The sequence below is a fragment of the Vicugna pacos genome, chromosome 18, assembly GCF_048564905.1.
Source record: "Vicugna pacos chromosome 18, VicPac4, whole genome shotgun sequence".
Lineage (NCBI taxonomy): Eukaryota > Metazoa > Chordata > Mammalia > Artiodactyla > Camelidae > Vicugna > Vicugna pacos.
Window position 1 is genome coordinate 41,119,142 of NC_133004.1, and position 25,898 is coordinate 41,145,039.

Sequence of the window (25,898 nt, forward strand, 5' to 3'; positions counted from 1 at the left end):
TTTACATCCCATCCGTGATCCTCCACCATTCCCGCTTCCTCAGCACCCACAAGTCATTCCCTGGACTCCCAACCCCTAATCACTTACCCTCTTCCTGACCAACCCCAGCTCCAGCTTATTTTCCACTTCAAATTTCTACTGTCTTCTCTTCATCCCAGGGCCAGACTTGGCCACAAAGAATTTTCTCACCCATCTTCTCTCCCAAATATTTGGAGGTATGTGTGTGGGGTAGGGAGGCAAGGTATGTGGATAAAAGGAGTGTTTTACTTATTGAGGAAGAGGAAGCTGGAGTAGAAAGAAAGGGAAAAGGACATGTGAGATCAGACCTGAGAGGTAAATGGGGGGAAAGGGGGGTTGACTTCACAGGGATGAAGGGAAATGGGTGAGAAGGTTTCTGAAGTCAGAAGGAAGCGTCTTCCTCCGTCTGGTGAACAGAGCATCTGAGCAGGGGAACCAAGTAGACGTGGACTGAGTCATCGCGGAGGGCAGGGTGCCTGGTCTTGGGGTTGGAAGAGGAAAATGGGCTGAAGGATCCAGGTGCTGTCAACTCTGCAGCAAGTGACAGCTTGAGCTGCGGCTGCTCTGCCTACCCGGTCACGCTCCTACCCTCCCTCGTCCACCAAGCGAGGCATCAGGTCCGCCAACTCCTGCCCTGTGTTCCTCCCAGGACCCAGGGTTCCAAACCAGGCCTTGCTTCAGCCTTTTATTGTATTTATCCATCAAATCTTTTGTCCATGATAGTCAGGTCAGGGGCCCCTCCTGGGCAGCCCCCCAAACATTTTACAAAACATTTCCCTGCCCACCCTGGCATGTCTAGCAGGCCCCACCCTCATGTGGTCCCCGCCCCCCCCCGCCCCCAGTGTTCACTGCCACCACTTCATCTCTCCTTAGCCCCTGGCCCAGGGCTGGACTCCCCCTTCAGGGGTGAGACTAGGAGAGGGAGGTCAGCTTTCAGGGGTTGGAGGGCCTTGGCCAACCCCTCCAGCAGCCCTCTGCAGCATGTCCAGGGCCTCCCAGAAGAAATCTTTCTGCGCAGCCATCAAGGGCATCCAGCCTACGATCTCTTTCATCTTTTCCATGCGGTCCTGCAACGTGGGGCAACTGTGGATCTGGCTGAGGTACTCCTCACAGGCCCGGGCTTCCCCTCCGGGGTCCTCGGGCACTCCGGCCCCCAGGCTGGGCTCGGGGGTCCCCACCACCCTGCTGGCTGGGAGGTCCCGGTAGGCAGGATGGTGCTCGATGTCGTGGCTGGACAGCATGTAGAGGCACTCTCGGGTCGCGCAGAGAGAGCAGGCACACAGAGGGACCTTAGAGGAGAGACGCAGCGTGGCTGAGTGTGGCCTTAGTGAGGGGTTCCCAGGAAGCCCCAGCTGTTGTGTTCCTCCCTCTCAGACCAGCCCTGAGCCAGCAAGTGAGCTGGCTGGCTGAGCCCCAAGGTTGTGCGAGGTCTGAGAGGACCAGCAAGGTCAGCTAAGGGAGAGCCAAGTGCCATGGTATGTGGCAGGACTGGGAGGTGGGTGGTGCTGGGGAAGCAGGCCCTGTGGGAGTCCCAACTACAGTCCTAGGGGCCACCTGGCTCTGTGGCCCCGGCCCTCCCTGGTTGCTGGCTCAGCAGACCCTGCTCTGACCTTGACATGGAGCTTGACGAAGGAGGCGCTCCCCTTAGGCCAGCCAGGGAGGCGGCCTCCGGCCCCACAGCCACAGCCCAACAGCTCCTTGCTGAAGTCCGAGCCCTGGCTTAGCACCAGGGAGTGGTTGAGGCCACACCACAGGGCGATGGGGCGTTGCAGATAATGTACCTGAGGACACAGGGCCGGGGTCCCTGAGCAGGGAAAGCCAAGGGACTGGGGGGCCCAGGTTGGAGATGGGTGACAGAAAGGCTCAGGGCAGCATCTCGGGAAACTAGGGGAGGGAAGAGATGGACCCAGAATACTTACCCCTCCCCTAAGAGATCTGACTGCAGACTGGCAGCTATCTCCCCCTCCTTTGTTCCCCGGCAGCCCTAGCCTGAGCACAAGAGCTCTAGCATGTCTGTGGGTTCCTCCTCCTGGCTCCCTGGAACACAGGCTTCTTGCCTGAGTCCAGGGCCCGCTATCTGCCCCCTCATCTGGGCCCCCGCAGGCCTGGGCCAGTCCATCCTCTCATCCTGCCTTCCAGCCTCGAGGGAGGAAGAGCCTTCCTCTCGCTCGCTGTGCAATTCCAGGTCAGGGCCCAGTAAGGATCTGCCTTCCCCTTATTCCTTCCCTCTCTAGTATTTTCAACTTGTCTTATCTTTCCAAATGGCCACCCTGTTTTGGAAAAACATTACCATCTGATTCCTGCTGCTTCCTACCTGTCTTTTAGGCAGCAGGACTGGCTATGTGATCAGTCTGAGGTGGACCACGTTCTTGTTCTCACCACAGCCAGCCTCTCCTGAACCTCCTGTGATTTGGCTTCTCTCCCTGCTACACTATGATGTGTTCTCTCCAAAGGCACTTGACCTCCCAGCTGCCAAGTCCCAGGGCCTCCCCTGTACGCTTTCTCCTGAGACTGTGAGCGCTTTAATTCAGAAGACATACATAAGTAATTGATGGTCTTTATAGAAATAAAGTTATAAACTATTGGCAAGCAAAAATTAATTTAAAAAATCACTGGAAATCCCACCACCCACTATTACTGTCTGGCTGGATATTCTTCCTCACTGTTGCCTGTATAACCATACACACGGAAGTTGTCTATTTTTAAACAAAAATGGACTGTGTTCTGTAAACCATGTCATGATTTTTTTTTTCACTTAAAAATATGGCCTGACCATCTTTCCATGTCAGTGAGTATATTCCTACATCATCACTGTCACCATTAACCACCCCCTCCTTTTTGAAACTTTCTGCGCGCATGGCTTTGGGGATGTGGCATTTGAGGGCGTGTCTCTGTCTCAGAGACAACTCTGTCAGTCCCTCTGCCTACAATGGCGGCTGCCACCCAGGTTTGCTCCTCTGTCTCTGCTTTTGTGGTTTCAGCCTCGTTCAACTTGGAATCCAGCTAGACATTTCTACTTTAGTGTTTTACTCTCACTGCAAAAAAAAAAAAAGTCCAAATTCACATTATTTTCTCAAACCAGCATTCCTTTCCAACTCACAGGTGTACTGGTGATACCATCTATTGTCACAGCCACCTGTGTCCTAGGTCACTGTCCTCATATCTAATCAGTTTCCAGAGCCTGTTCATTTTCTTTCAAAACACCTCACGAATCCATTCCTTTTTGTCCTCACTGCTGCTGTACCAGACACAGGTCCTTGTCTCAGGTGCTCGAGTCACTCAGCAGCCTCGCTGGGCCTCTCACTGGTGGCCTCCTGTGCCCCCTGGCCGGGTGATCTATTCTCGGTCATCTGGGGGTTGCCGTCTCCTGCTCCAGAACTTGCCATGACTCTTTTCCAAATCTGTACGTCTATAGATTCACAGCCACCTATATCACCTCATATTTACCAGTTTCCAAAACACACTCTGCTCTAGTCAAGCCGGTCTTTCCACTGTCTCAGGGATGTGCAAGTTTCCTCCCCATCTCCATTACACAGGATGCCTTTCCTGGTACCCACCCGAATCCTATCTAACCCACTGGGCCCTGCTCGCATCTCACCTCTTCTAGTTACTTTGCTCCCTGCCCACCTCCCTACTCCACTCAGTTCCTACTGCACTTACAGCTCCCACCTCGTGGGGCCCACCCTGGGTGAGGCATGCCACAGTAGCACAGGCATTACGTACTGGTTGGCTTAACTTCCTGGGGAGTAGGAAGTGGATTCTATGGAAACTAGAGAAGTGGAGAGATCCAGGGGTTAGGGAATTAGAGGAAGGAAGGGGCTAAGGATGAGAGTGGCTGGGAAGCAGTCTCACCTGTGTGGGTTCCCCTCTGTCCATTTTGTCCCCTGTTCCCAGCTGCCCATATCTGTTATTTCCCTGCATAAAGATTCGGCCAAATTCATCCACCAGGCCAAGGTGATTGTAGCCAAGAGCACAGAATAGGATCTAGGAGGTAAGGTTGAAAAGGGAGGTGAGCATCCAGTTGTCTCCAGAAGAACTCAGAGCTCCAGACTCTCCCAACTGCGAACCTACCATCGCCAGCTGATCACTTTTGGTCTTGCCCACTAGGTCACCCCTCTCCCTGGGTCCCCTGACCCTCCCTGATCAATTATTTGACTCCTGATCATATTTCAGAGTTTCAGTACCTTGCAGTCTCAAAGGCCCCACCCCCTCTGGTCTGCCCTGCCCCTCCAGGATCCTACCTTGGCAGGCAGTGAGAGAGCAAGCGGCATCTGCTGGTCCAGGGGGTCAAAGGCTTGAAGGGTCCCAAAGAGATCACGATACACCCCTGGGGTATGCACCTCAAAATACACTCCCCCCTGGTCTGGGGGGTCGGGAACCCTCAGCTCAGCAGCTTTGGGCACCCATTTCCTAGGGGTAAGGCCCTACCTGGGACAAAAGATGCAAGATCTGGGGAGCCTCACACCCACTATGCACCAGATATGATGTCTGGGCACCTAAACACACCTCTTTACTAGGATGCTCTACGGGTCCACCACAGAGCTGGACCAAGGATAGGAGGGGTGTCTGTATCTGGAAGGTCTGTCCACAGTTGGGATCTGTAGAAGAAGGGAGGTGGTTCTTACCCGTGATGTAGAGAGTACTGCTCTGGTTGGAAGCCATGCAGGCCACACGCAGGTGAGGGAGGCAACGGGACACCTTCCTCAGGGCCAGCTGAACTGTGTAGGAGCGTGGCTGATCCAGCTGGGTTTCATTCACTACCAAAGAGTAGATCTTTCCTTCCTCTGGGGGAGGGGGCGGGGAGGTAGACAATTGTGCAGGTGAGGGGACCCTCCAATATCTGCATTAACTTCCCAAGAAACTCCCTAAGACATAACAGGACAAAACATTTATTGGCCCAGAGTAGGGTTGGAAGAAAAAGGGTAGAGGTGAAAAAGGGAAGTTCCCTTGACTCCATCCCTTACCACCAAAACTAAATCAGGGAGGTTCTTCAGTGTGAGAGATGAGTGGAGAGAAAGCCGAGCAGTTGGATGTGACGGAATCCAACTTGAGTGCCGGGAAGGGTGATGTCTAGGGATTTAGGGTCCTGCCTAGCATTAAGAAATCTGGAAGGTCTCAGGCTTGGGCATGTGGTCGTCGAGTACAGGGAACACAGAAAGTAGGGGGTAGTTTGGGGTATAAAGTGCCTGGCATGAAGGTTGGGGAGATTAGAATTTAAAATATCAGGTGTTCACTAGAACAATGGTTTCCAAACGATTTCTTGTAGCAGGACTTTTGAAATATTATGTGGAATCCTAGGCTGGGAGACAGACAAAAGCAGAGCTGTTTGGTTTGAGAGCAGGACAAGGTGGCATGTAGAACCCTTGGTGAGAGGCTTCCCTCCTCACCTCCCACAGCAAGTTCTGAAGAATCTGCAGGAAACAGTTTGCAAACCACGCTCTAAGCCCTACCTGTGAGAAGCAGCAGAGCCCGTTGGGTCTCCTGACCGACCAGCACAATCTGCTTGAAGTTCATGGAGTGGTGGAAGGTCATCTTGAAGACCCGCTGCCCACTGGACTGCAGGTAGACCTCCACACAGTCGCAGGACCGGCTGCCGGTTGTCCCCGTCACTCCCGGCTGCTCCCGAGTGGCCAACACATAGAGGTATTTCCGGTAAACTGTGTCACATCTTGGGTCCGAGGCAAACTGTAGGAGAAGATGAAGTTGTCTGGGACCTAGGGACTTGTAGTGGGATGAGGCTGAGGGAACTGGACCGTCGGGTGGGGGATGATATATTTGGGTCCAGGGCTCGGAAATGCGGACTTGGTTTCTGGTTCCTGGTATGGGAGGGCGAGTGTCCTGAGGGGGACACCTCAGGACTGGTGTAGGCCCTGGGTTCCCGGAGGAGAGGTGGGGTCTCAGCTTCCAGGGTCCTGATACTCACATCCTTGGCTCCGCGACACAACACAACATAGCGGCAGGCCCGCTTCCACTGGATCTGGCCAAGGGTGGAGGAGACCAGGGCATTTTTGAGGAAGAAGAGGGTCCCTGCGTAGTCAAGAATGAAGACGTGGTCCTTGGTGGGCAGGAAGCGACGGTAGCCATGGGCTAGCAGGGGGGCTACGCTCTTGCTGAGACAGCGGCGGCGGCCCCCAAATGCCTGGAAATACAGGCCCTTTGTGTCTGGAAAAGGGAAGGAGAGGGAGGTTTAAGGAGTTGAGAAGGTGCAGGGAGATGAATCAGAACTTGGGCCAACTGGAGTTCTCAGATCCCATGGGCTTTAGCTCCTCTCCTTCCCCAAGCCTGGGGAACAGACCCCTTCCAAGGGGCATTTGGGAAGCTTAGACAATACCCAAAATTATACCCCATGCCTGAACTTTAGTTGTTTGCCCCACCTCAGGCCAGGGCCATACGCATGCTTCTAAGCGGGCACTTCTCTGGTCCAAATTTGCATAAGAGACATCAAATGAAGTATCAGAATTCACAAAAAAGCAGAAGGAGGAGTGAAAAGGAATGAAGGGAAAGGCCAGGAACCCTTCCTCACCCCTTGCTCTGGACCTGCTATCTGGATCTCAATCTCCGATGTGTGAGGTAAAGTTATTGGACAGGTGCTTCCTGGGAAGGGAGGGAGTTAGAGCATGTTTCTCAACCTGGAGGTGATTTTTGTCCCTCAGGGAACATGTCACAAATGGAGAAGGTGCTAGTGGCCTCTAGTGGGTAGAGGCCAGGGATGTTGCTAAACATCCTACAATGCAAAGGACAGCCCCTCCCTCCAAAGAATTATTTGGCCCAAAGTTTCAATAGTGACAAGGTTGAAAAATCCTGGTTTAGAAAAGTGAGAACTCCAGGTTTGGAAAGAGGAGGATGTCTCAAGGTAAGATTTGGAAGAGTTTGAATATGGAGGGAGACTTGGCAGGGATGCGTGTGGGGGCTCTGGGTGATATGTCTATCAGAGAGTGGTTCTAGAGACGTGGAGTAAGTCCTTGATGGAGTATGTTTAAATCTAACACATTTCTTGCAGAGAAAGGGGCCCTGGAAGGTTGGCTGGGAATACTGAGGTCATCGGGCAACTTTAGGGAGCAGGATGGTTCCCAGAATAAGGTAGAACAGAGGCAAAGAGGAGAGGTTCTGGGGAAGGTATACAGTTAAGAATGGCAGCTCTCTTCCAGGGCCGGACCCCAGATCCCTGCTCTCGAAGGCGAGGACTGAGCCGGTGACAGATGCGTCTCCATACGCCCTCGGCATCGCACACTTTGTGGAAGTAGTGGCAGGTCTGGCCGAGAGCCACTACATCTCTGACCGGGAGGAATGAGATGATATGCTCCACCTGCGGGGGTAGGAGGGGGAAAGCAGGGGTCATGGGGGCCTGGCCCGCAGTCCTTTATTCTTAACACCAACTCCTGCCAAGGACTCACCAGCTCTGGGGGAAACAGCTGCACAGAAATAGGGTTTCCTCTCCCCTTCTTCTCTTCACCCCCAGGCTCTGGGCCACATGAAGGGCAGCTGCGCTTCACCTACCCAAGAAGGGGGCGCATAGGGGTTCCATAAGGGTCATGCCTCTTTCTCCCTTCTGTTAATTACTGTCTCAGGGGCTCATAGCTCTAACTTCTGGCTCTGTGCTGTCACATCCTCCCATCTTTCTCTCTAGGTCCATGGGTTACCCCTCCCTGTCTGCCTTGTTCTTTGTCCAACTCCTTCAAATGATCCCTCCCTTGATCTCTTGCTGCCATCCCTTGCCTTGCCGTCCCCACCCCTCACCCTGAGCCCCTCCTCCCGTCCGCACAGCCCGGTGAATTTCTGCAGCTTCCGTCTCCGGCTTCTCCTCACCATCCTGACTGCCCCCTCCCTGCTCCAGCCCTCATCTCTCCGGGCCCCTTGGCCCCTCGTACTCAGCTCCCTGGCCCCAGTCCCAGCTGCCTTTCCCACACCATGTTCCCTGCCTGGGCTTGGGGGACCTCTGGGGCCCCTCTGCCTCCTAGGCCCCTCCCCCATGGAGTCTGGGGTTGACAAACCTCTGTGACCTCACTGCCCAGCCACTGTGACCTATTTTCCCCAACCTTGCCCCGGATTTTCTCTCTCAGCTCCTTGGTTCTACCTCAGTTCTAGCCACCCAGTGGCTTGTGGGATATGCATGACAGGAGAAATAAAGTGTGAACAACTTGGTAGATGAGGCCTTTACTTTCAGGGAGTAGTAGTAGGTTTTTCCACTTGATGCCCTTTTAGCACCAACTCTGTAGAGAAACAGATGAATTCTTCATACCTCAGCAGGCCAGAGCTTCCAGGGGGGTTGTAGCTTGAGGCTATAAACTCAAAAAAAAAAAAAAAAAAGTATAAACTCAGTTTGACAGGTGAGGGGGAAGAGTGACTCCATTAATTAGACCATCTATCTCCTGAAAGCATGCACCAGATGAGACTGAAAACAACTGAGCACAAACTCTACAGTTTCATGAAACACATCCAAAAACAAACCACTCTCTTGGGACAATAACATGATTGCATGTAGGAAGAGCAACCTATTAAGGTGGAAGAAAGAGATAGATTTACTCTGAAAGCTTAGGGTATCTCCCAGAGTCTAAGCTATTAACGTAGTCTCATGGGGACAGGGGGTGACATGGATGAGAAACAGTAGGAGTTGGGGCTGTGTCTGTCCACGTAGGGGGCAAAGGATCTTCACCAATCCATCCAAGGAACAGCTGGCTCTTCCAGGAACTCCAACAAATCCAGGCCTGGATAATCAGCCCTCAGCTCCACAGTATGACAGACTCATTGGTTTACTGTGCTAGCTAACAGACTGTCAACCGTCCAATCAAACTCCCATACTCAGGGGGACTAGTAAACAGCTAGTTTGGGATACATATGACGGAATTTTAATAATTCAATACATGTTTAAGGAATATCAACATCTGAGATGTGACTTACGGGAAAGAACCTTCAGCTATTTGTGGCTAGGCAACTATTAACCAATTAAGTGTATTATATTATATTAGAGGTCTTTTTGCCACCTAACAGGATGTTAAGATCTCTCAGCGGACTGAACAAGTATCGGCAGCTTCCTCTTGTATCTGGGTCCCCTTATCCACCCCATTTCACCTCGGGAGGCGAACAGAGAAATGCCCATCGCAAAAGCTGATGCAGGGGGGAGCCTGGCTTTTACTGCGACCTGTCGGTAACTTGCTGTTTGATCTTGACAGCTCATCAACTTCCCTCTGCCTCAGTTTCCTCATTTGTAAAACGGAGGATTTCTTCTAGATGCGGTGGTCCCTCTAGACTAACCCCCGCCCGGCCCCGCCAGGTCTGATCATCACAGTTCGGGCGGTATTTTCGAGGCTTTCCCCATCTCCCGTAAAACTCCCTCCAGGAGTTGAGCTGGGCATCTCCAGTCTCTGAGAAGCCGCCTGTCCGCCCGCCCGGACTCCAGAGACTGTCATGGGGTCCTCAGCCTCCGCAGCTGGAATGGCGGGTTCCTGCCGCTGCAACGACCCCCCCGTGCAGTGGCCTCAGGCGTCGCCTTGCCTCCCTCTCCCCCAGTCCCCACGGTCTCCCTGGCGCCTTCAAAGCTTGCTCGCTCCGTAACAAGTCTAGCTCGCATACACTAATGCAGTCGCCGTACTGCTTCCAGCCGGCCCAGCGCACCGCGGTCACATTCTTCACCTCAGTCTCAAAGTTCTAGCTCACCCGCCTCCTTCTTAGCGAAGGGGCCGCCTTCTCGCCCATGCTACTGGTAGGTAGAGCCATCCCTCAGAGAAGAGGCCAGGCCAGGTTCCCTTTGGAGGATCTAACTGGCTTTTTTGACAGTCATTCGCCTGTATCTGAGTTGCGATTGGCCTTCGTTGGAAAAGGACCGGGGCTTGAGTTTCTTCTCTATCCCTTCTAGTTGCGTGCCGGCGTCCCCGCCTCCTGATTGGACCTGATTGGCTCCATCTCCAGCCCCAAGGTTTGTGATTGGGTGCGGTTGCGCGGGGCGGGCCGGCCTGGAGCGTCTGCAGTTGGCGATCGCGCGAGTCTATTCCCCCTCCCTTCTCTCGCCTCACTCCAGCGCCGCAGTCTCCACCCTCTCGGCAGGTTCTGATTAGTCAGTTCCGACGAGCCTCGAAACCGCGATTGGTCCGCCGAGTCCCTGAGCCCGCTTCCTCCCCCTCGAAGCGACTACGGCGGCTCCGAGGAGGGGGAGGGGAAGGGAGGGACGGCCAGCCCCGTCAGTCAGGCAGCGGGAGCCGCCGGGAGCGGATGGCGGCGGCAGTAGCGGCCCCACTCGCCGCCGGGGGTGAGGAGGCGGCGGCCACGACTTCCGTTCCAGGCTCTCCGGGTCTGCCCGGGAGCCGCAGTGCAGAGCGAGCCCTAGAAGAGGCCGTGGCCACCGGGACCCTGAACCTGTCTAACCGACGTTTGAAGTACTTCCCCCGGGGCGCGGCCCGGAGCTACGACCTGTCAGACATCACCCAGGCTGGTGAGTGCACCCGGCCCCAAGCCCGGCCAGGACCCTTATTTGCATAGTACCGCCCCTTCACTTGTTTCTCTAGGGGCCCGAGAATCTGGCCCGCCGCTTCACCTGGCCGTCGGAGTTCTCGACACTGGCATAAGTCTGCTACCACCCCCTCCCCACTTTAAGAACTGCTAGACAATGAGCGCATTTCTCGTTTGCACGGAACGCCCAGCATCCCTGGCGGAGCGTTGTGAGAAGCCTCCTCCCGCCGCTTCTCTTAATTTGCCTGTCTGCGCACCTGTAGAATGGTCCCGCCCCTCACCTGGTTGTCTCATTTGCGTGACCTCTTCAATCTCAGTTCTGATCGGTCCATAAAGCAGCCCCAAAGAACCCCTCTAATGACTCCTTTCTCTTTCTCCACTTCGTCTCCGACTCATTGCCCTGTTCCACCAAGATACCCGGGCCCCCGCTTCTCATGGATTTGCCCCTGACAACCCCAAGTTTCTGCTTCCTTTGCTTGTAGTCCCGCCCCCTAAGGTCGCTAGCTCTCTCCACTCTTCACCCAGCCAGGCCGTGAGAAAGAAGCAGATCTCCCACCTCCCCCAACTCTTCTCCGTGAGCTCTTCCTCCTATTATCCTTGACCCCTTTATCTGAGACTCCTCCTTCTTGCGTGTGTGAGGTCACTTCGGAGACTATGATCTCATAGAGACCCTAGAATTCCCATTTCAGTTTCGGCTTTCCCTAAGGGGAGGGACCTGAGGCAGTTGCTGAAAGGAAGGAAATCTTATCTCCTAGCTAGGAGCACTGGGAAGCTAGAGGCGGTCCTACTGTCCTTCCACTCCCCCACCCTCTAATCGTGCGCTATCCACCCTGGTGTCTGTAGATGGTAGGGTGTAGGGGACTCCACTGTAACAGGTGAGTCAGGCCTCAGCTGCTCAGGAGGCAACCGCTGATCTTAGGTTGGCAGCTGGAGGGGTGGGGATTGGGAGGGGACGGGGGACTGCATTCCCAAAACTCCACCCCGCCAAGCCCAGGGTGGGACTTGGGGCTGGATGAGAGTGTGTCCCCCTGATGACATTACCCTGGGACTGCATTTCTCCCCTAGCAGGAGCCTGCCCACCCGCAGACACCCTTGTGGGCACCGCCACATTCTCTTTCCTCTACTAATCTGGGGAGAACCAGTTAACCGCTCCACTTGTCTTGGGTTGCTAGGTAAACTAACTTGCCCACACTATAGCCAGTGAGTTTAGGGAATCGGTGAGCCCCAGGAGCCACTCCTGTCCCTCCTAGTTTCCCCCAGCCGCCTAACCCCCTAGCTCCAGATTGACCTCAGCAGCTGTGTGACACTCGCCGTCTGTTCCCTTTCCCCTCCCCCTTGCTTGTTTTTTGACAAAGACCAAATGTTGTTCTCCTTAGGGCTCTGTCTTTCTCTGTGAGTGGACTCCTGGGGAAAACTACCGAGAACTCCAGGGCCCCTCCCAGCTCCTACCCTCTCCCGCCTCCTCCCTCAGCATTCCGGCTCAGGGTGCAGCCGGTTCTCCGTGAGCAAGCTTGTGGGGGGAAGCAGGACAATCCTAGCTTCCTGAGAACCCCTCTCTGCCCTGCTCTCCACCGAGGAGTCCTCAGTACTTTCAGGGCCCAGGCTCTAGGCCGGTGGGTCTATCTGACCCAGAACGCTCTCCTCTGTCCCCTCTCCCAAAGCAGGGTGCTTACAGCTTGGGGTGGAAAGGGGAAGTGACAGGAACCCAGTCAGTGTGGCCCGTACCCTGCTCCCCACACCTCCTTGCCCTTCCCCCGGACAGACTCAAAGCTCCAACGCTCTGCTGCCCCAGTCATTTGGAACCCTCCCCTCCTGCTTTCCCAGCTCTTTCCCAACGAGCGCCTTCCTTGCACGGTTTCTGTGGCGCAGGTCCCTGATGTCCCTTGGACTTATTCCTCGGGCCCTGATAGTAGGACGAATCCTGACGGGGGGAGGGGCTGCTCTCACAAAAGAGAAGTGCAGCTCCTTCTCTCACAGACCACATCCTGTGCCTCCTGTGCGCTGCCTCCTCCAGCCCGGGCTCCCTTCCGCTCCTAGCTTTTGCCCCCCGCTTGCCCCATCGGAACTTACTCTCCACCCTCTTCCTCCACGCGCGTGCCCGTGCGCACACACTTGTGGCTGCAGAGAAGGCAGGCAGGTGGAGGGTGAGGGTGGGAGGACGGCCCCTGCCTCGGATCCTCCCACGGCCTCCGGAACTGTCTTCTCCTGTGACAGGTCTCCTGTTGGTGCCCACCAGGGGTGGAGCAGAGAGGGAGAGGAGGATTCTTGGGGCGTCAGGCTCCAGTCACCTGCCCTGGTACACACAGGGCTCACCAGAGCCAGAACCTGACAGATTGTTTCTACTTCATTTCCTGTCACAAGACTCATTTCCTTGGGGTATATACCCCAGTCCTCCCACCTCAGCTTTTGCTTGCCCCTCCCTGGGGGGGCCCTCTCAGAAACTCACCCAAGTGCTGTGGCCTGGGACTTCCCCTAGCAGCCCCCAGGCCCCTCCCAATGCAGGCTGAGCAGAGGAAACAGAAACCCAGGCTTGGAGAGGTCTAAGCAGTGCCTCCAGACTGGCAGGAACCCTACGGCCGACTCCTTGCATGGGTATAGCAAGCCACCACTTGAGATAAAGGGATGGCGATAGACTCTGGCCTCCTTCCCTCCCTCTCCACTCCTCGCCCATGCCTGAGACCCAGGCCGAGGGGCTGGTCTGAAGTCTGGGTCAGTGAGAGAGGAAGTAGAGGAGGGCTGGTGGTGCTGCACGCTGCAGGAGGGTGGGACGGAGACCAGCCCTGAAGAAGAGTGCCCGTGTGGGAGGGGCCTGAGGACTCTCACTCCCACCTCCAGCGTGGTCAGCTTACCTTTCCCTCCTGGTCTTTGGGAATCTGTAACTTACACAGTCCCCTGGAGCTGGCTTGCTGATCTCTGGAGTTGGTAAAGAACCACTATGCGGTGTCAGGTCTCTAGAGTCAGGCTATAATGACCCTTGGTTTCTCCCTGGGTTGAAAGTAGGTTGAGATTGGGAGACAGGGCCCTAGGAGGGATGGGCTTTCTCGGTCGTCCCCTCCAGAAGTTGTCCGTATTTTTACCTTGGGCCTCCCAGCCCATCACCTTCCTGGTTTCTTTGGAGTGCCAACCCTTTCCTATGACCTTTGCCTCCCACCTCTCCAGGCATCACAGAAGAACAGGAGAAAGAGTTGTAGAATCTAGCCTCCCTTGCAGAATAGCCCTTCACTTGTGTGTTTGAAGGTGGTGTTCATGACTCGTCCCCCCACGTCTGGGATTCTCCAGTCCAGTGACCCCAAGGCCTTTGCCTTCCCTTTGCCATTCTGGTCATACTTGGAATGTGCTCCAGTTTACAGAAGGCTTTCTTCTTGCTCTAGGGAGTCCAGGTTTATAGGTCTGCTGGGGAGGTAGAGGGCTGGGCAGCTGGCACTGGGGAAGTTCAAGGTCCTCCTGTCCAGGGCTGGGCCTATGCAAGCTCTCCGCTGCCACCTGATTCCCCTAGACCTGTCCAGGAACCGGTTCCCCGAGGTGCCAGAGGCAGCGTGCCAGCTGGTGTCCCTGGAGGGCCTGAGCCTCTACCACAATTGTCTGAGATGCCTGAACCCAGCCTTGGGGAATCTCACTGCTCTCACCTACCTCAACCTCAGGTAGGGAGGCAGGGCCAGGGGAGGGTGGGGCTTGTCCTTCTGGGCCCCAAGTACCCCGCACAGTACCCTGAGTGACCTCCCCGGTGACCCTGAAAGGAGGGCAACACTGGGATGCCGTGCCCGGGGAGTGAGCCCACCTCCTTCCTCCTTCCCACAGCCGAAACCAGCTGTCATCGCTGCCCCCCTACATCTGCCAGCTGCCCCTGCGCGTGCTCATTGTCAGCAACAACAAACTGGGAGCCCTGCCTCCTGACATTGGCGCCCTGGGAAGCCTGCGACAGCTTGTGAGGATGAGGAGCAGGGCGGGAGCGGGTACTGATGAGCCAGGTGCTAGGGAGCTTTTGGTGGGGGAGTCAGGGAAAGGCCGAGACCAAAGAGGTGGCTGGGTTCAGGAGGCCGCTTCTGATGCTCCTGGTCTTGTGGTTCCTTCCCTGCTTCTCTCCTCATCCCAGGACGTGAGCAGCAATGAGTTGCAGTCCCTACCCGCAGAGCTGTGCGGCCTCTCTTCCCTGAGGGATCTGAATGTTCGGAGGAACCAGCTTAGCACGCTGCCTGATGGTGAGGAAATGAAGAACTAGAGGGCGTGTGTGTGTGTGTGTGTGTGTGTGTGTGTGTGTGTGACTAGCTCGGAGAAGTCACAGACAAGGAATCTTCAAGGAAAAATAATGCCTCAGTTGCCAGGGTTTTACAATGTGTCAGACACTCTAGATTATTTTACTTGCTCTTGACCAGCAACTCTCTGAGGCCAGCAAGGCATGGGCTACTAGCCGTACTTGACAAACATGGGGAAAAGCACAGGAAGTGGAGCGGGTGAGGGCAGAGCACCCTGTAGAATCTCGCAGTCGGAAGGGGCCTTCAGGTCACCCAGTGTCACCACTCACTCCAGCAGGAGCTCTCAGAACCCGAGTCAGGTGAGGCCCTGTGCTGCCTCCCCAGAGATTCTGAGTCAGGCTGTGTGCTGGAGCCCAGGCAGCCCCATGTTAACGAGCTAATTGTGATGCTCCCTGACATTTGACAGCCTCTGCTGCAAAGCAGGCACACCTTCCTTTCAGTCAGCGATGTGTGTGTTTCCAGTATTGTAGGTGGGGACCAGATAGATGTGAGTGATGTGACTCGGATCTGGGGCCAACCCTTAAGATTTAATGGCTTGATGGGGAGAGACAAGCAGAGGAAGATGCTAGAATGGGATACTTAAAGAGCCACGGGAGCTAGAGGGCGGCACACGGCTGTGCTTGGGGACCCTGAGGAAGACCTTACCCCAGCAGCGCAGCAGGAGCTGACCTCTGAAGTAGAGTTCTCCATCCTTCTGCAACCCAGGCATAAGGAACCCTGTGTGCAAAGCATGGAGGTGGGAGGGTCCAGCACAGATGTGGTTAGAAAGGCAAGCCAGGGCTGGGTGGGAAGAACCGGCCATGCTAACCTCGGTTTTGAAGAACGAGAAGGGGGAGTCAGGTGGTCGTCCGTTTCTCTGGGCTCCCCCTACTCCTAGCTGGCCCTGTGTCCTTCTAAGTCAGTGGGGGTACAAATAAGCATTTGATCAGGGCTCTCTAGGCCATAAAAGAGATCCCAGCAAAAAGCCCTGGGGACACAGAGGAAGGAGCAATGAATTCCAACCTAGTGTCTGGAAAGATTTCATAGAGGAGGTGACACTTAAGCTGAACCTTAAAAGATGCAATGGACAGGAAAATGGCGCTATCCCAGCTGAGCAAACAGCGTGTGGAGAGGCCCAGAAGCCCAGGGGCTGGAGGGTTGTCTGATGTGGTATGAGGGTTGCTGGTGAGGTGGGAAACTTGGGCTGAGCCAGATCATGCCCTCCTTAACCAGGGAGTGGTGCTTGAACAGAGAATGGCGATTTTTATTCTTATTCCATGTCTTGGGCCACCACTAATCCAATGGGGCCTCTTTAAGAAGCGGAGGGGGGCACCCTGGCCTGTGGGTGGGCCAGGGCTTGGCTAGTGAAGTGCAGTGGCGTCGCAGCCCCCTCCTGCCTGTGCCTTTGTGCAGGGCACAGCTGCTCACCTGCAGCAGCCCCGGCTGCACATCCTGGAAGGCTTTTGAGCAGCTCAGTGTCGCAGCTTGGTCTGGGCCCTGTGACAGTCACCTGAGAAGGAAGGAGCAGTTGCAGTGTGGAGTGGGCAGAGAGGAGAGGAAGAGGGAAGCAGTTGAAGTCGATTTGAACAGGAAGAGGAGCAGGGAGGTGGTTCCTGGGAAGTGCCCACAGCTTGGTGGACCCAGGCGTGACTGGGTGGTCAGAGCAGAGGGCAGAGGAAGTGAGTACAAGGCCCCACCCCTGGCATGCTCCTGACTCTTCCCTCACCCACCCCCAGAGCTGGGGGACCTTCCTCTTGTCCGCCTGGATTTCTCCTGTAACCGTGTCTCCCGCATCCCGGTCTCCTTCTGCCGCCTCAGGCACCTGCAGGTCATTCTGTTGGACAGCAACCCCCTGCAAAGCCCACCTGCCCAGGTGAGGGGTGGTCCTGGGCTGGGCTGCAGGGACATGGCTGAGGACAGGCAAGAGTTGGGGGCATGGGTCCCTTTGGTAGTCAAGCAGGATCTAGGGAGCCCCCCTCCCTTCCCCTAACTAATTACCCCCATGCACCTCCACACCTAGATCTGCCTGAAAGGGAAACTTCACATCTTCAAGTATTTGTCAACAGAGGCTGGGCGGCGAGGGGGGTCTACACTGGGGGACCTGGCCCCATCCCGTCCCCCGAGTTTCAGTCCCTGGTAAGTTCCAAGTGGGAAGGAAGGAGGCCCCCAGATACTTAAACCACTTCCTGGCACCAGGGACCCCATGGTTTCCAGGGGGAGCGTGAAGGGGTTGATGCCCGGAATAGGACTGACCAGCTCTCCCTGGCTGGCCCCAGTCCAGCCGAGGACTTGTTTCCAGGACGTCGGTACGATGGTGGGCTGGACTCAGGCTTCCACAGCGTTGACAGTGGCAGCAAGAGGTGGTCTGGAAATGAGGTAAGGGCCTCCTTTCCAAGGGACACTGTGGATCTCAGCCCCAGGGAGAGCCTTTGAGCCAGGACCCTTTGCCTGTCAATCTCAGAGTGATAGCTGGTGGCCAGAGCTGTCCTCTCCTTCCCTTGCCCAAGTATCTCAGGGAAGGGCTGGCTCAGCAGCAGAGCCTGAGGCTCTGGACCCCATGAGTTCCAGAGAGGCTGTCTCCCATCTCTGCATCTCTGCATTTACAGTCAACAGATGAATTTTCGGAGTTGTCCTTCCGAATCTCCGAGCTGGCCCGGGAGCCTCGGGGACCCAGGGAGCGGAGGGAGGATGGTTCTGGTGAGTAGCTGGGTGGCAGACCAGGGGCTGGGGGGAATGGATGAGGGCCTGAGTGCCCCCATCCTATCTGCTCGCTGATGTGCCCTGCTCTTTCCAGCTGATGGTGACCCTGAGCAGATCGACTTCATTGACAGCCATGTCCCTGGGGAGGATGAGGAGCAAGGTGCTGGCGAGGTGAGGGGCCAGCCCCCGCCTTGCATCCAACCTCCAGGAGAGAGCTGGAGAGAGGGGGCCTGCCCCGGCTTGGGGAGCAGTCCCCTGCTCAGCCCCTCTGCTGTTATTTCTTCAGGAGCAGCGGCCACCAGAACCAAGCCCTGTGGCTGGGGACAGGGAGAGGGCACTGAGCAGCAGGTACCAGAGCCACCTGGGCTGGCAACTCCTCCCTTTACTCCATCACCCTGCCCCTCTCTCCTCTCCCCTGCCCCCGGCTCTACCTCCCGTCCCACCTTTTCCCCTCAGGCGAGAGGAGCCGGCAGGGGAGGAGCGGCGGCGCCCAGACACCTTGCAGTTGTGGCAGGAGCGCGAGCGGCGACAGCAGCAGCAGCAGCAGCAGCAGCAGAGTGGAGTTGGGGGGGCACCCAGGAGGGACAGGTGTGGGCACAGGGCGCCTGCTGGGCGGTGGGCCCGGGCACTGAGCTGCTCTGCCTCTCGGGGTTGGCAGGGCCCTTGCGTGGCACTGCTGACCCACATCTCCTTCATTTTCTAGTTTTCTGAAGGTGGGAGTCAGGGCTTCTGGTGGGGGTGCTGCTGCCTCATCCACGCAGGCCACCTACAAGTATGTGCGGTCCTGGACTCCACCTCCCTCAGTCCTCTCCCTACACGCCCTCCCCAGACCTCCCCCTCAAATTCCCTTTCTGTTTCTCCACAGCAGCACGCCTAAGTCCAATGCCACCCCGCTGGGAGCTTCAGGGGTGCAGGGAGCCCCCACCCCCACCGCTGCCTCTGCCTCTCAGGAGCCCCCTCCCATAGCTGGACCAGGTGGGACAGGGGCTTTGGGAAAAGGATGGGTGCCTGGTTGCCTGAAGGAGGAGTAGGACACTGAGGGGATGTTTCTCTTACCTGCACCTGTCCCCTGGCCCCCAGCAACAGCACCTGCTCCCCGGCCGCTCGGCTCCATTCAGAGACCAAACAGCTTCCTCTTCCGATCTTCTTCTCAGAGTGGCTCAGGTGGGTCTTCCCCCCTCCCCAGTACTAACCCACTGCTCATGCAGCACTAACCCCTGGGCTACGGTTACCCCTACTGGCCTGGGAGTTCTCTGGTCAATTGTCCCTTTGTGTGGAAAATCTCACACAGAGGCAGGAGATGTGGGTGCCAGACACTGCAACCCGGCTGTGAAGTCGATGGTGGATAGTGGAGACAGCCCCACGCTCTCCTTTTTCTCCAGGCCCTTCCTCACCAGACTCTGTCTTGAGACCTCGGCGATCTCCCCAGCTTTTGGATGAAAAGGAGGTGATGGCTCAATTACGCCAGGTATGAGAGGTGGTATCCGCAAGGTGGGGTCTGGGTGCCTTGAGTTTCCTGGCCTCTCTCAGCATCCTCTTTGCCCACCGCGGTGTTTCCACTGAAGATAGAAGGGGCAGGCGGGAGTTCCCTGCTGACCCTGCCTTCCCCCATCCTTCCCCTGCCTCCCAGGTCCTTGAGTCACAGCTGCAGCGGCCCCTGCCCGAGGACCTGGCAGAGGCTCTAGCCAATGGGGTCATCCTCTGTCAGCTGGCCAACCAGCTGCGGCCCCGCTCCGTGCCCTTCATTCACGTGCCCTCACCTGCTGTGGTCAGTTGGGGCCCGGGGCAGGAAGTAGGGGTTGGGACAGGGAACTCCTGTGGCCTCTCCCTTAACTCTCTGTCCTTTCTTACCCACCCCCAGCCAAAACTCAGTGCCCTCAAGTCGAGGAAGAATGTGGAGAGTTTCTTAGAAGCCTGTCGAAAAATGGGGGTGCCTGAGGTATGCGGTGTGTTCTCAGGAGCCTGGGGCTGGTCTCTGGGATGCAGTGTCCTGGGCTCAGCCTAGCACTCTGCATGGATGGCAGGGTTCCATTCACGGGGGTGTCTGCTCCCCAGAAGGAAGCACATCCGCCAGCCCGTCCTGCACGCCTCCCTTCCCTGCACTCTGCATGCTGGCATGGCTCTGGCCCTGGCACCTGAGGTCAAGGGGTGGGAGGGATTGTCTTGCTGCTGCTGCTGCTGCTGCTGCTGCTGCTGACGTCTCTCCTTTGTCCTTGTCCATCTGTCCTACTCTCCCTTCCCAGGCTGACCTGTGCTCGCCCTCGGATCTCCTCCAGGGCACCACCCAGGGGCTCTGGACCACCCTGGAGGCTGTGAAGCGGGTGGGGGGCAGGCCCCCCCCACCCCTCTGGCCCCCTTCTGGTCTGGGCGGCTTCATCCTCTTCTACGTGGTCTTCATGCTGCTGCTCTGTGTCGTCTACACTCGACTCCTGGGTTCCTAGGACCTGAAGTCACCCCCTCCCCACCCCTTCGCCCTATTTCTATTTATAAGACTCCTGTGCAACCCCCATCCCCCCCGGTGGTGCCTTCAGCCCCTACCAAAGACACTAGTGAATGCCCTCCCATCATAAACACTGACCCCAGAGGCCCCACTCTGGTGCTCCCAGACCCTGGGCCCCCAGCCTCTGGTCCCCTCCTGTAGCCCCGCCCCCTGTCCCTCCCCTCTCAGTGCTGATGGTGCCTTCAAGCCCTCTCTCTGCCCTGCCCTCTGCTTCCCCAGAGGGTGGATCTTAACCTTCCTCCTTGCACCCCCCCAGCTGCTATGGGGGGCTAAATTATCTATATTTTGTAGAGAGAACTCTATATTTGTAGGAGATGCTGGGGCCCAGGCTGGGGCCCTGTCTCTTGTATAAATTGTACAGACTGTGGCCACTTGTGTGTGTGTGTGTGTGTGTGTGTTTGCACCTGCTCCTACTGTGCCCGGGCCCAGCCCTGGCTGTGTCCCTTGGACTCCGTGTGCCAGCCTGCCTACTCCAGAATTTTCCTCTGGAAATGACAGGTCTCTTCTTACCCGAGTGTGGGCCCCCTGTGTTGTCTCCCTTCTGTTATCTGCTGGCAGCTTCCTTGCATCTCATTATCCCCCAGCCATGTCCAGGGTGCCCCTGACCGTTGCCCCCTACATCTCATCAACCCCCTTTGCGCAGACTCCCTTTGGGTGTCTCCCAGCCTACAGCTGACAGGAGGTGGTGACAAGGGGAACTTAACCTGGGCCCCTCCCCCCAGGAGTCCCTGTGCCAGCCCCACCACATACTGGAAGAGGAGGGGGCCCCAGGCAGGGGCCTCCCATACATCGCTGCTGTCGTCCATGCGCTGCTGGAACGGCCTTAGGGGTTGAGGTCGGGGCGCAGGGCCCCGACCCAGTCGGGACCCCAGGAACAGAGAAGACAGACGCGCCTGGGCTCTGCTCTCTAGCGAGGACTGGTGAGGGCGGCCTCGGGCCTGGCCCTGTTCCTCGGGCACCTCACTACCTGAGAGCTTGGAAGCTGGCTGGCCCAGCAAGGCGCGTGGCCGCCTCTGCGTGCGGCCCAGGGTCTGGGATGGAAAGCGGGTCGCTGGATCTTGTGTCAAGTGCAATAAAGAGAAGCCAGAAGCCCTCTAGGTTGCCCCTTAGGTGTGTGTGTGTCTGAGAACGAAAGCGGTGAGTGGCGGGGACGCGGTCGCCTCCACATACACCACGCGGTGCGGCTGTTCCATCTGGTGCGCAGGCCCCGCCGCCCCCACCGCCAGAGGGCGCCCGCGGGACCCCGGCGGGAGCGCGCGCCACGTGGCCCGGAAACGCGCTGGGCGCCGGCGTCACGAGGACCCGCGAGGTGGGCCGAGACCTGGGCTTGCAGAGACGCGCTGGGTAGCGCGGTCGGCCAGGGGAGGCCGGGCCGCGAGTGCGAGGCGGGAGGCGCGGGAGGCCCGAGTGGTGCGGACGCAGGGCGCGGAGGTGCCGCCCTGCCCCCAGACCCGGCATGTTGCCCTGGTACCCCCGGCGGTGGAGCGAGGGCGAGGAGCAGGCGCCCGAGGAACAAGGCCTTTCGGCAGGCAGCGACCCTGGCGAGGCCTGGGACTCTGGAGAGGAATCCCTGGGGGAGCCGGGAACACCCCCACAGAACAGGTGAGGGGCTCCACCAGGAGCGCTTGGGGGAAATCCTACTGGGGGCCCATAGTGTGAGAAAATCTCTGTTGTTCCTACCGAAGAATGGGTACGATCAGTCTCCCCGTACTGGGCACCCTTGGCCCTGCCTTGGAAATATTCAGACTCAGAGCGGGGAGGTGACTGGGGGAGGCTGTGAGCATCAGTACTGCCCCCTCCCAGTCCTCAGCTCAGGTCCCGAAGGCCTTCCTGGACCCAGCAAGAACAGCTGCTGTCATGGCCTCCCCCAGGCTTGGCTGCCCAGCAACCCCCTGGAACCACAGGTAGGTACAGAGTGCTGCCACCTTTACCCCCAAGACCCTATTACCAACTCCTGAATCTGTTTTAATCACTTAAAGTTTTCCCCCCAGTTCCTGTCTCCCCACAAATGACCTGGGAGTTGGCTCCACCAAGGATGACCCTGCTGGCACCATGGGACCCCAACTATGAGGCTAAAGCAGGACCTCACCTAGTGTGGGTGAGTTGGGGGTACCTGTGGCTCCTGCCTCTGGTGGGGCAGGGATGCCTTGAGAGGGGGCTGAAACTTCGGGAATCTTTCCTGACCCTCCATAGGGGCCCAGCTGTGCGTCTGGAGCCTCCTTCTCAGGCCGGACCCTGTGTCATCCTTCATTCTGGCCGCTGTATGAGGCAGCTTCAAGCAGGGGCCTCAGGCCTGGTCTAGCAGGACATCAGAGTGGAGAGCAGGTGCCCAGGGATGCAGGTACTGCCCTCCGTCCCCTCAGGCTCAGGAGTGAGGCTGCATGAACTCTGCGGAGGGACCAGTGCAGAGCTTGCCACCGTACCCACGTCTCCACAGGGCTCCCAGTGATGTGCTGTGAAGATGTCTTTCTTTCAGACCCACTGCTGCCTTGTGGGCAGCGTGTTCCCCTGTACCTGTCTGAGGCCTCTCACCAGGTGAGCGCTCTTTCTGCCCTGGCCTCACCCCAGCCGTCACTCAGGCATTGGGAGGAGACACTTGCCCCTTCTCTCTCCTCAGATCATGGGCTGTCTGAAGCTGCTGCTCCCACCCCCGATCATGTCCCCCTGGGTCCTCCCCACTCCATCCTCTGGCTGCTGCACCACCTGGCTCAGTGGGCCTGAGCTGATAGCCCTCACCGGCCTCCTGCAGATGAGCCAGGGAGAGCCGAGACCCAGCTCATCCAAGGCTCCCACGCCCCCTGCTGGCCCCCTAGCCCCTATCTTTGACCACCCAGGCACCAGTGGTGGCTGGAGCTGTTCTCACTGCACTGACCCATCTCTCCCAGGGGCCTCAGACACCCATTGTCCATAGCCTCTCTGGAGGCAGGATGGGCCCCCTTACTTTCCTAGGCAGTTCTGTTGACAATAAAAGTGTTGGTTTGCAAACCGGCTCCTTGTGACAGCAGAGTGAGGCATGAAGGCAGAGATTGGGTTTCTTCCTCCACCACGGCTTTGGCTGTCTCCCCTCAAATTCTTGTTACTCATTGGCTACTCTGTACAGTGGGGCAGGGGAGTCCATAGCCCTAAGACCTTTCTAGGCTGATCGAGCAGGGAACCTTTAATGGGGCGGGAGCGTACTTAGTCCCTTTGACTCAGCATGTAGAAAGCAAGGACTCTCGTCAGTTCTGCCAGCTCAGGGAGAAGGGAGGATTGTGTGAGCACATAGCTGGCATTGGGAGAGGCGAACTAGGGAGTTAGGGGTGTCACATCACTTTTAGGGGGCACCAGCATAAGATACCTGGTACTGTCAACCCTCTTGTGCTGGGGCCCAGGTGTTCAGCCCTGGGACAGGGCTGGGCTTAGTTCTTTGGCTCTGAGGAGATGCCAAGCAGGCACTGCAGGGGAGGTGGGGAGGAGTGGATCCATGTCTTCATCGTTAGAGGCAAGGTTGGGGGCCGAGGCTGACCTGAGCTTCTGGAGTGATGTTGCAGGAACTCTGTGAGGAAACAGAATCAGAGCTTTGACTGAGAAAGAAATTTGTAGGTTGGTTTGTTGGGGGAGGTGGAGAGTTCTAGGATTTTATCCTGTAAAAGAATCCAACTTCCTGGTGAATCTTCTCCCGAAGATTTCCCAGGCGCCACAGCTGGAAGGGGCAGAGTAGGTGGCAGGGCCCTAAGGGGCAGCTCGATGCCTCTGCCTGTCATGTCCTAAGGGACATCTGGGTTTTAGAGCCTCTCCGTCTTGGGGAAGGGTTTCTGGGGTTGAGGGGCGGCGGGAAGGCATTGTTAACTTTGCCCTATTTTTTCTCTCTCCATCCCTTCTGTCGCTCAGCTAGGCCTGGCAGGGTTGCTGGGGTCTCCTCACCCGGGCCTCCCTGAGGTTCTGGAACTTGATGCGTGCATAGCTGTGCGGGTGCTGCCTGGTCTCGGGGGCGTCGCCTCGCGCCTCCAGTGGAGGGACCAGGTCCAGGTCAACGTAGTTGAGGCTGCCGTCAGGGAGGTCGGGTATGGCAGTGCGCATTCCTAAGTGCTCAATGCACACGTACTCCCCGGCTAACTGTGACGGTGGCCGCAAGCATGGCTGAGCCCCGGCTGGTCCCCAGCTGTCTTCGATGCCAAGACAAGGGCCTTGGAGCCCAGGCCCAGGTGCCCCGGCCCTGTAGGAATGGGGAATGGGGCTTAAGGAAAAGGGCTGTGGTGCACAGTGGCTCATGGACACGTATTCCGTGCTTCCCACATCCTGAAGCAGCCAGTGGGGAGAGGCTCTGGAAGAGGCAAGAAGGCCCCGGGGCGCCATCACCATATAGCCGCTGGCTTGGCCACCCTCCATGGGCTCGTAGTCACTCCCTGCTCCCATGGTTATGTAGCCCCCTCCCTGCTCCAACCCCTCGGGGTATGAGGCTGCTGCCCCCAGCCTCGCCAGGGTCTTAAGGGTTCCTTGCTGGCTTCTTGCACCCAGGCACCCCCAACGGTTCGGGCCACTTGATTGGGCCGCAGAGGCGGGGGTCTCAAAAGACTGGGGAAAAGAGGGTCTGGAGGCGCTCATCAGGGGCTTTCTTGGCAGTGGCTCGGCCCTGCCACCGACACCACTGTCCCCAATTCGTTTCATGGCAGCCAGGACTGTCTCGTGAATGCTTTGGGCCACCACGGCATCGGGAGCCTGTAGCCACAGCTCCCCAGAACCTGTGGGTGCCGAGCGGCCGAGTTCCAGGAAGAAGAAAGAGTCTGCGTGGCCGCAGCGGCGCACACTGAGTAGGGACAGGCACAGGGCCAGCGGCGGAGATGCCTCGGTGGCCTCGGAGCCTCTGCCCGCGGGCTTCCGCATCAGGCTCAGTACCCCGGAACCCAGACACAGGCGGTAGCTGCCGCTGCCCAGGCCTCGTGTCCGCCCCAGCCCCTTGGGCCTCAGCGTCACGGGCCAGATGTCCTGAAACGGAGCGAGGATCCCGGCCTCGGGGTCTTCGTGGGAGCTGGGACCTAGAGAGACAATGGGCAGGTCATGGGGGATCCCGGGCCTGGAGGTTGTAGTCACTGTGCCCCGGGGACTGCAAACAAGAAAACGGCTCATGTTTGGGCTTGGTTTGGGAGACCTGGGGCAGGGACAGCCCACGAATAAACCAAATCCACGATCATCCGACCCTCCCGCCCCAGCCACATCTTGGGCGGTCTAGGGCTCGGGCCTCACCGGCGGCGGCGCGCGCCTCGAGCAGGGCGCTGTACCACGCTTGTTGCTCCGCCTCGCTGGCCGCCGCCACGCCCAGACTGCAGTCGCGGGTGTACAGGACGATCAGGTGGCGCCGGCGCGCGTCCACGCGCTTGCTGATGGTGCACGCGCCCGCCAGGCTCACGCTGAGCTTGGGCGGCCGGCGGCCCGTGTGGAACAACTTCTCTGTCTCGTAACACTCGAGGCGCGGCGGGTCAGTCCGGAGCACGAAGAAGCGGCGGCGCTGGGACTTCTGCTTCCGCAGGTGGCCGCAGAGCCGCACATCGGGCGGGCAGGTCCAGGATGGCGGCGGATCCAGAGCCAGCTCGGCCAACCGGGACTCCGGGGTCGTCGTGGGGCCACTGCCTTCGGGCTTCATCCCGGGCTAAACGCAGTCAAGCGAGGGGGGTGGGTCTGAGACGGCTGGAAGAGGCTAGAGGAGGTGGGGTAGAAGTAGCGGTCCCCGGGGAGGAGGGCAGCGTCCTGACCGCCGCCACCCGTCTTGATGCCCAGCGCCTCTTCCCCGCTCCCGACGTGAAGTTTGGGGCAGAGAATCTGCACGCAGCGTGTGCCCCAGTGGCTGCTCGGGATTCTGAGACACCCGGGGCTCCGACGGCCTCCCAGGCTCGCTCGACCGCGCCTCCTGTCGCCTCCTCTGCCCTCCCTCCCAACGCGGGCCTTGCCGAAGTCCCCACCCCCGCGAGGTTAACCCTAGAGCGCCCCGGAGCTGGACGCCAGGGGTGGAAATGGAGTTTGAGTTAGAA

At 57.8% G+C, this 25,898-nt stretch overlaps 4 protein-coding genes across 9 annotated transcripts; 2 read left to right on the plus strand and 2 right to left on the minus strand.

The window, feature by feature from the left end:
• Nucleotides 1–689: 689 nt before the first annotated feature.
• On the minus strand, nt 690–11,138 carry FBXO24 (F-box protein 24). Of its 4 annotated transcripts, XM_072943204.1 has the most exons (11): nt 10,743–11,138; nt 8,258–8,304; nt 7,413–7,511; nt 7,141–7,324; nt 5,942–6,180; nt 5,469–5,703; nt 4,644–4,802; nt 4,260–4,381; nt 3,871–4,002; nt 1,629–1,799; nt 690–1,307 (listed from the first exon to the last, which is right to left on the minus strand). In XM_072943204.1, the coding sequence occupies exons 1-11, from the start codon at nt 10,753–10,755 to the stop codon at nt 945–947; spliced, it is 1,764 nt and encodes a 587-aa protein (XP_072799305.1). In that variant the 5' UTR covers nt 10,756–11,138; the 3' UTR covers nt 690–944. The 4 variants fall into 4 exon arrangements, with proteins under 4 accessions (XP_072799305.1, XP_072799303.1, XP_072799302.1 ...); XM_072943202.1 differs by lacking the exons at nt 8,258–8,304; nt 10,743–11,138 and adding an exon at nt 7,825–8,060; XM_072943201.1 differs by lacking the exons at nt 8,258–8,304; nt 10,743–11,138 and adding an exon at nt 7,756–8,060.
• Nucleotides 9,872–21,000, plus strand: LRCH4 (leucine rich repeats and calponin homology domain containing 4). 3 transcript variants are annotated; one of them, XM_072943200.1, is made up of 19 exons: nt 9,872–9,931; nt 10,034–10,444; nt 13,958–14,102; nt 14,260–14,386; nt 14,555–14,660; nt 16,430–16,566; nt 16,714–16,829; nt 16,970–17,069; nt 17,300–17,390; nt 17,488–17,564; nt 17,680–17,741; nt 17,850–17,981; nt 18,097–18,165; nt 18,259–18,368; nt 18,474–18,557; nt 18,776–18,861; nt 19,024–19,161; nt 19,255–19,332; nt 20,616–21,000. In XM_072943200.1, exons 2-19 carry the CDS (start codon nt 10,225–10,227, stop codon nt 20,718–20,720), a joined length of 1,983 nt encoding a protein of 660 aa, XP_072799301.1. In that variant the 5' UTR covers nt 9,872–9,931; nt 10,034–10,224; the 3' UTR covers nt 20,721–21,000. The 3 variants fall into 3 exon arrangements, with proteins under 3 accessions (XP_072799301.1, XP_072799299.1, XP_072799300.1); XM_072943198.1 differs by lacking the exon at nt 20,616–21,000 and adding an exon at nt 19,637–20,260 and having other exon boundaries at nt 18,262–18,368; XM_072943199.1 differs by lacking the exon at nt 20,616–21,000 and adding an exon at nt 19,637–20,260 and having other exon boundaries at nt 9,874–9,931.
• Nucleotides 21,001–21,024: 24 nt separating this feature from the next.
• Nucleotides 21,025–22,883, plus strand: SAP25 (Sin3A associated protein 25). The gene is made up of 6 exons (XM_015251958.3): nt 21,025–21,495; nt 21,697–21,797; nt 21,885–21,991; nt 22,087–22,234; nt 22,331–22,428; nt 22,511–22,883. The coding sequence occupies exons 1-6, from the start codon at nt 21,350–21,352 to the stop codon at nt 22,802–22,804; spliced, it is 894 nt and encodes a 297-aa protein (XP_015107444.2). The 5' UTR covers nt 21,025–21,349; the 3' UTR covers nt 22,805–22,883.
• A 186-nt stretch (nt 22,884–23,069) lies between these two features.
• On the minus strand, nt 23,070–25,707 carry LOC102538912 (uncharacterized). The gene is made up of 3 exons (XM_072942111.1): nt 25,099–25,707; nt 23,797–24,914; nt 23,070–23,428 (listed from the first exon to the last, which is right to left on the minus strand). Exons 1-3 carry the CDS (start codon nt 25,511–25,513, stop codon nt 23,369–23,371), a joined length of 1,593 nt encoding a protein of 530 aa, XP_072798212.1. The 5' UTR covers nt 25,514–25,707; the 3' UTR covers nt 23,070–23,368.
• Between the last annotated feature and the right edge of the window lie 191 nt (nt 25,708–25,898).

Excerpts from the sequence above, each read along its gene's own strand:
- FBXO24 (XM_072943201.1), bottom strand. The coding sequence starts at position 7,989 with ATGGGGGAGGGGCCTAGGAGGCAGAGGGGCCCCAGAGGTCCCCCAAGC. Across the intron at positions 7,512-7,755 it reads GACGGGAGGAGGGGCTCAGG|GTGAAGCGCAGCTGCCCTTC; the intron begins GTGAGGGGTGGG and ends CTTCTTGGGTAG. Across the intron at positions 1,800-3,870 it reads ACAGAGGGGAACCCACACAG|GTACATTATCTGCAACGCCC; the intron begins GTGAGACTGCTT and ends CTGTGTCCTCAG.
- SAP25 (XM_015251958.3), top strand. The coding sequence starts at position 21,350 with ATGTTGCCCTGGTACCCCCGGCGGTGGAGCGAGGGCGAGGAGCAGGCG. Across the intron at positions 21,496-21,696 it reads GGAACACCCCCACAGAACAG|TCCTCAGCTCAGGTCCCGAA; the intron begins GTGAGGGGCTCC and ends GCCCCCTCCCAG. Across the intron at positions 21,798-21,884 it reads GCAACCCCCTGGAACCACAG|TTCCTGTCTCCCCACAAATG; the intron begins GTAGGTACAGAG and ends TTTTCCCCCCAG.
- LRCH4 (XM_072943199.1), top strand. The coding sequence starts at position 10,225 with ATGGCGGCGGCAGTAGCGGCCCCACTCGCCGCCGGGGGTGAGGAGGCG. Across the intron at positions 16,830-16,969 it reads CCCCCGAGTTTCAGTCCCTG|TCCAGCCGAGGACTTGTTTC; the intron begins GTAAGTTCCAAG and ends GGCTGGCCCCAG. Across the intron at positions 17,982-18,096 it reads GGGGCACCCAGGAGGGACAG|TTTTCTGAAGGTGGGAGTCA; the intron begins GTGTGGGCACAG and ends TTCATTTTCTAG.
- LOC102538912 (XM_072942111.1), bottom strand. The coding sequence starts at position 25,513 with ATGAAGCCCGAAGGCAGTGGCCCCACGACGACCCCGGAGTCCCGGTTG. Across the intron at positions 24,915-25,098 it reads CGGTGAGGCCCGAGCCCTAG|CTCTAGGTCCCAGCTCCCAC; the intron begins ACCGCCCAAGAT and ends TGCCCATTGTCT. Across the intron at positions 23,429-23,796 it reads AGAACCTCAGGGAGGCCCGG|AGTTCCTGCAACATCACTCC; the intron begins GTGAGGAGACCC and ends GTTTCCTCACAG.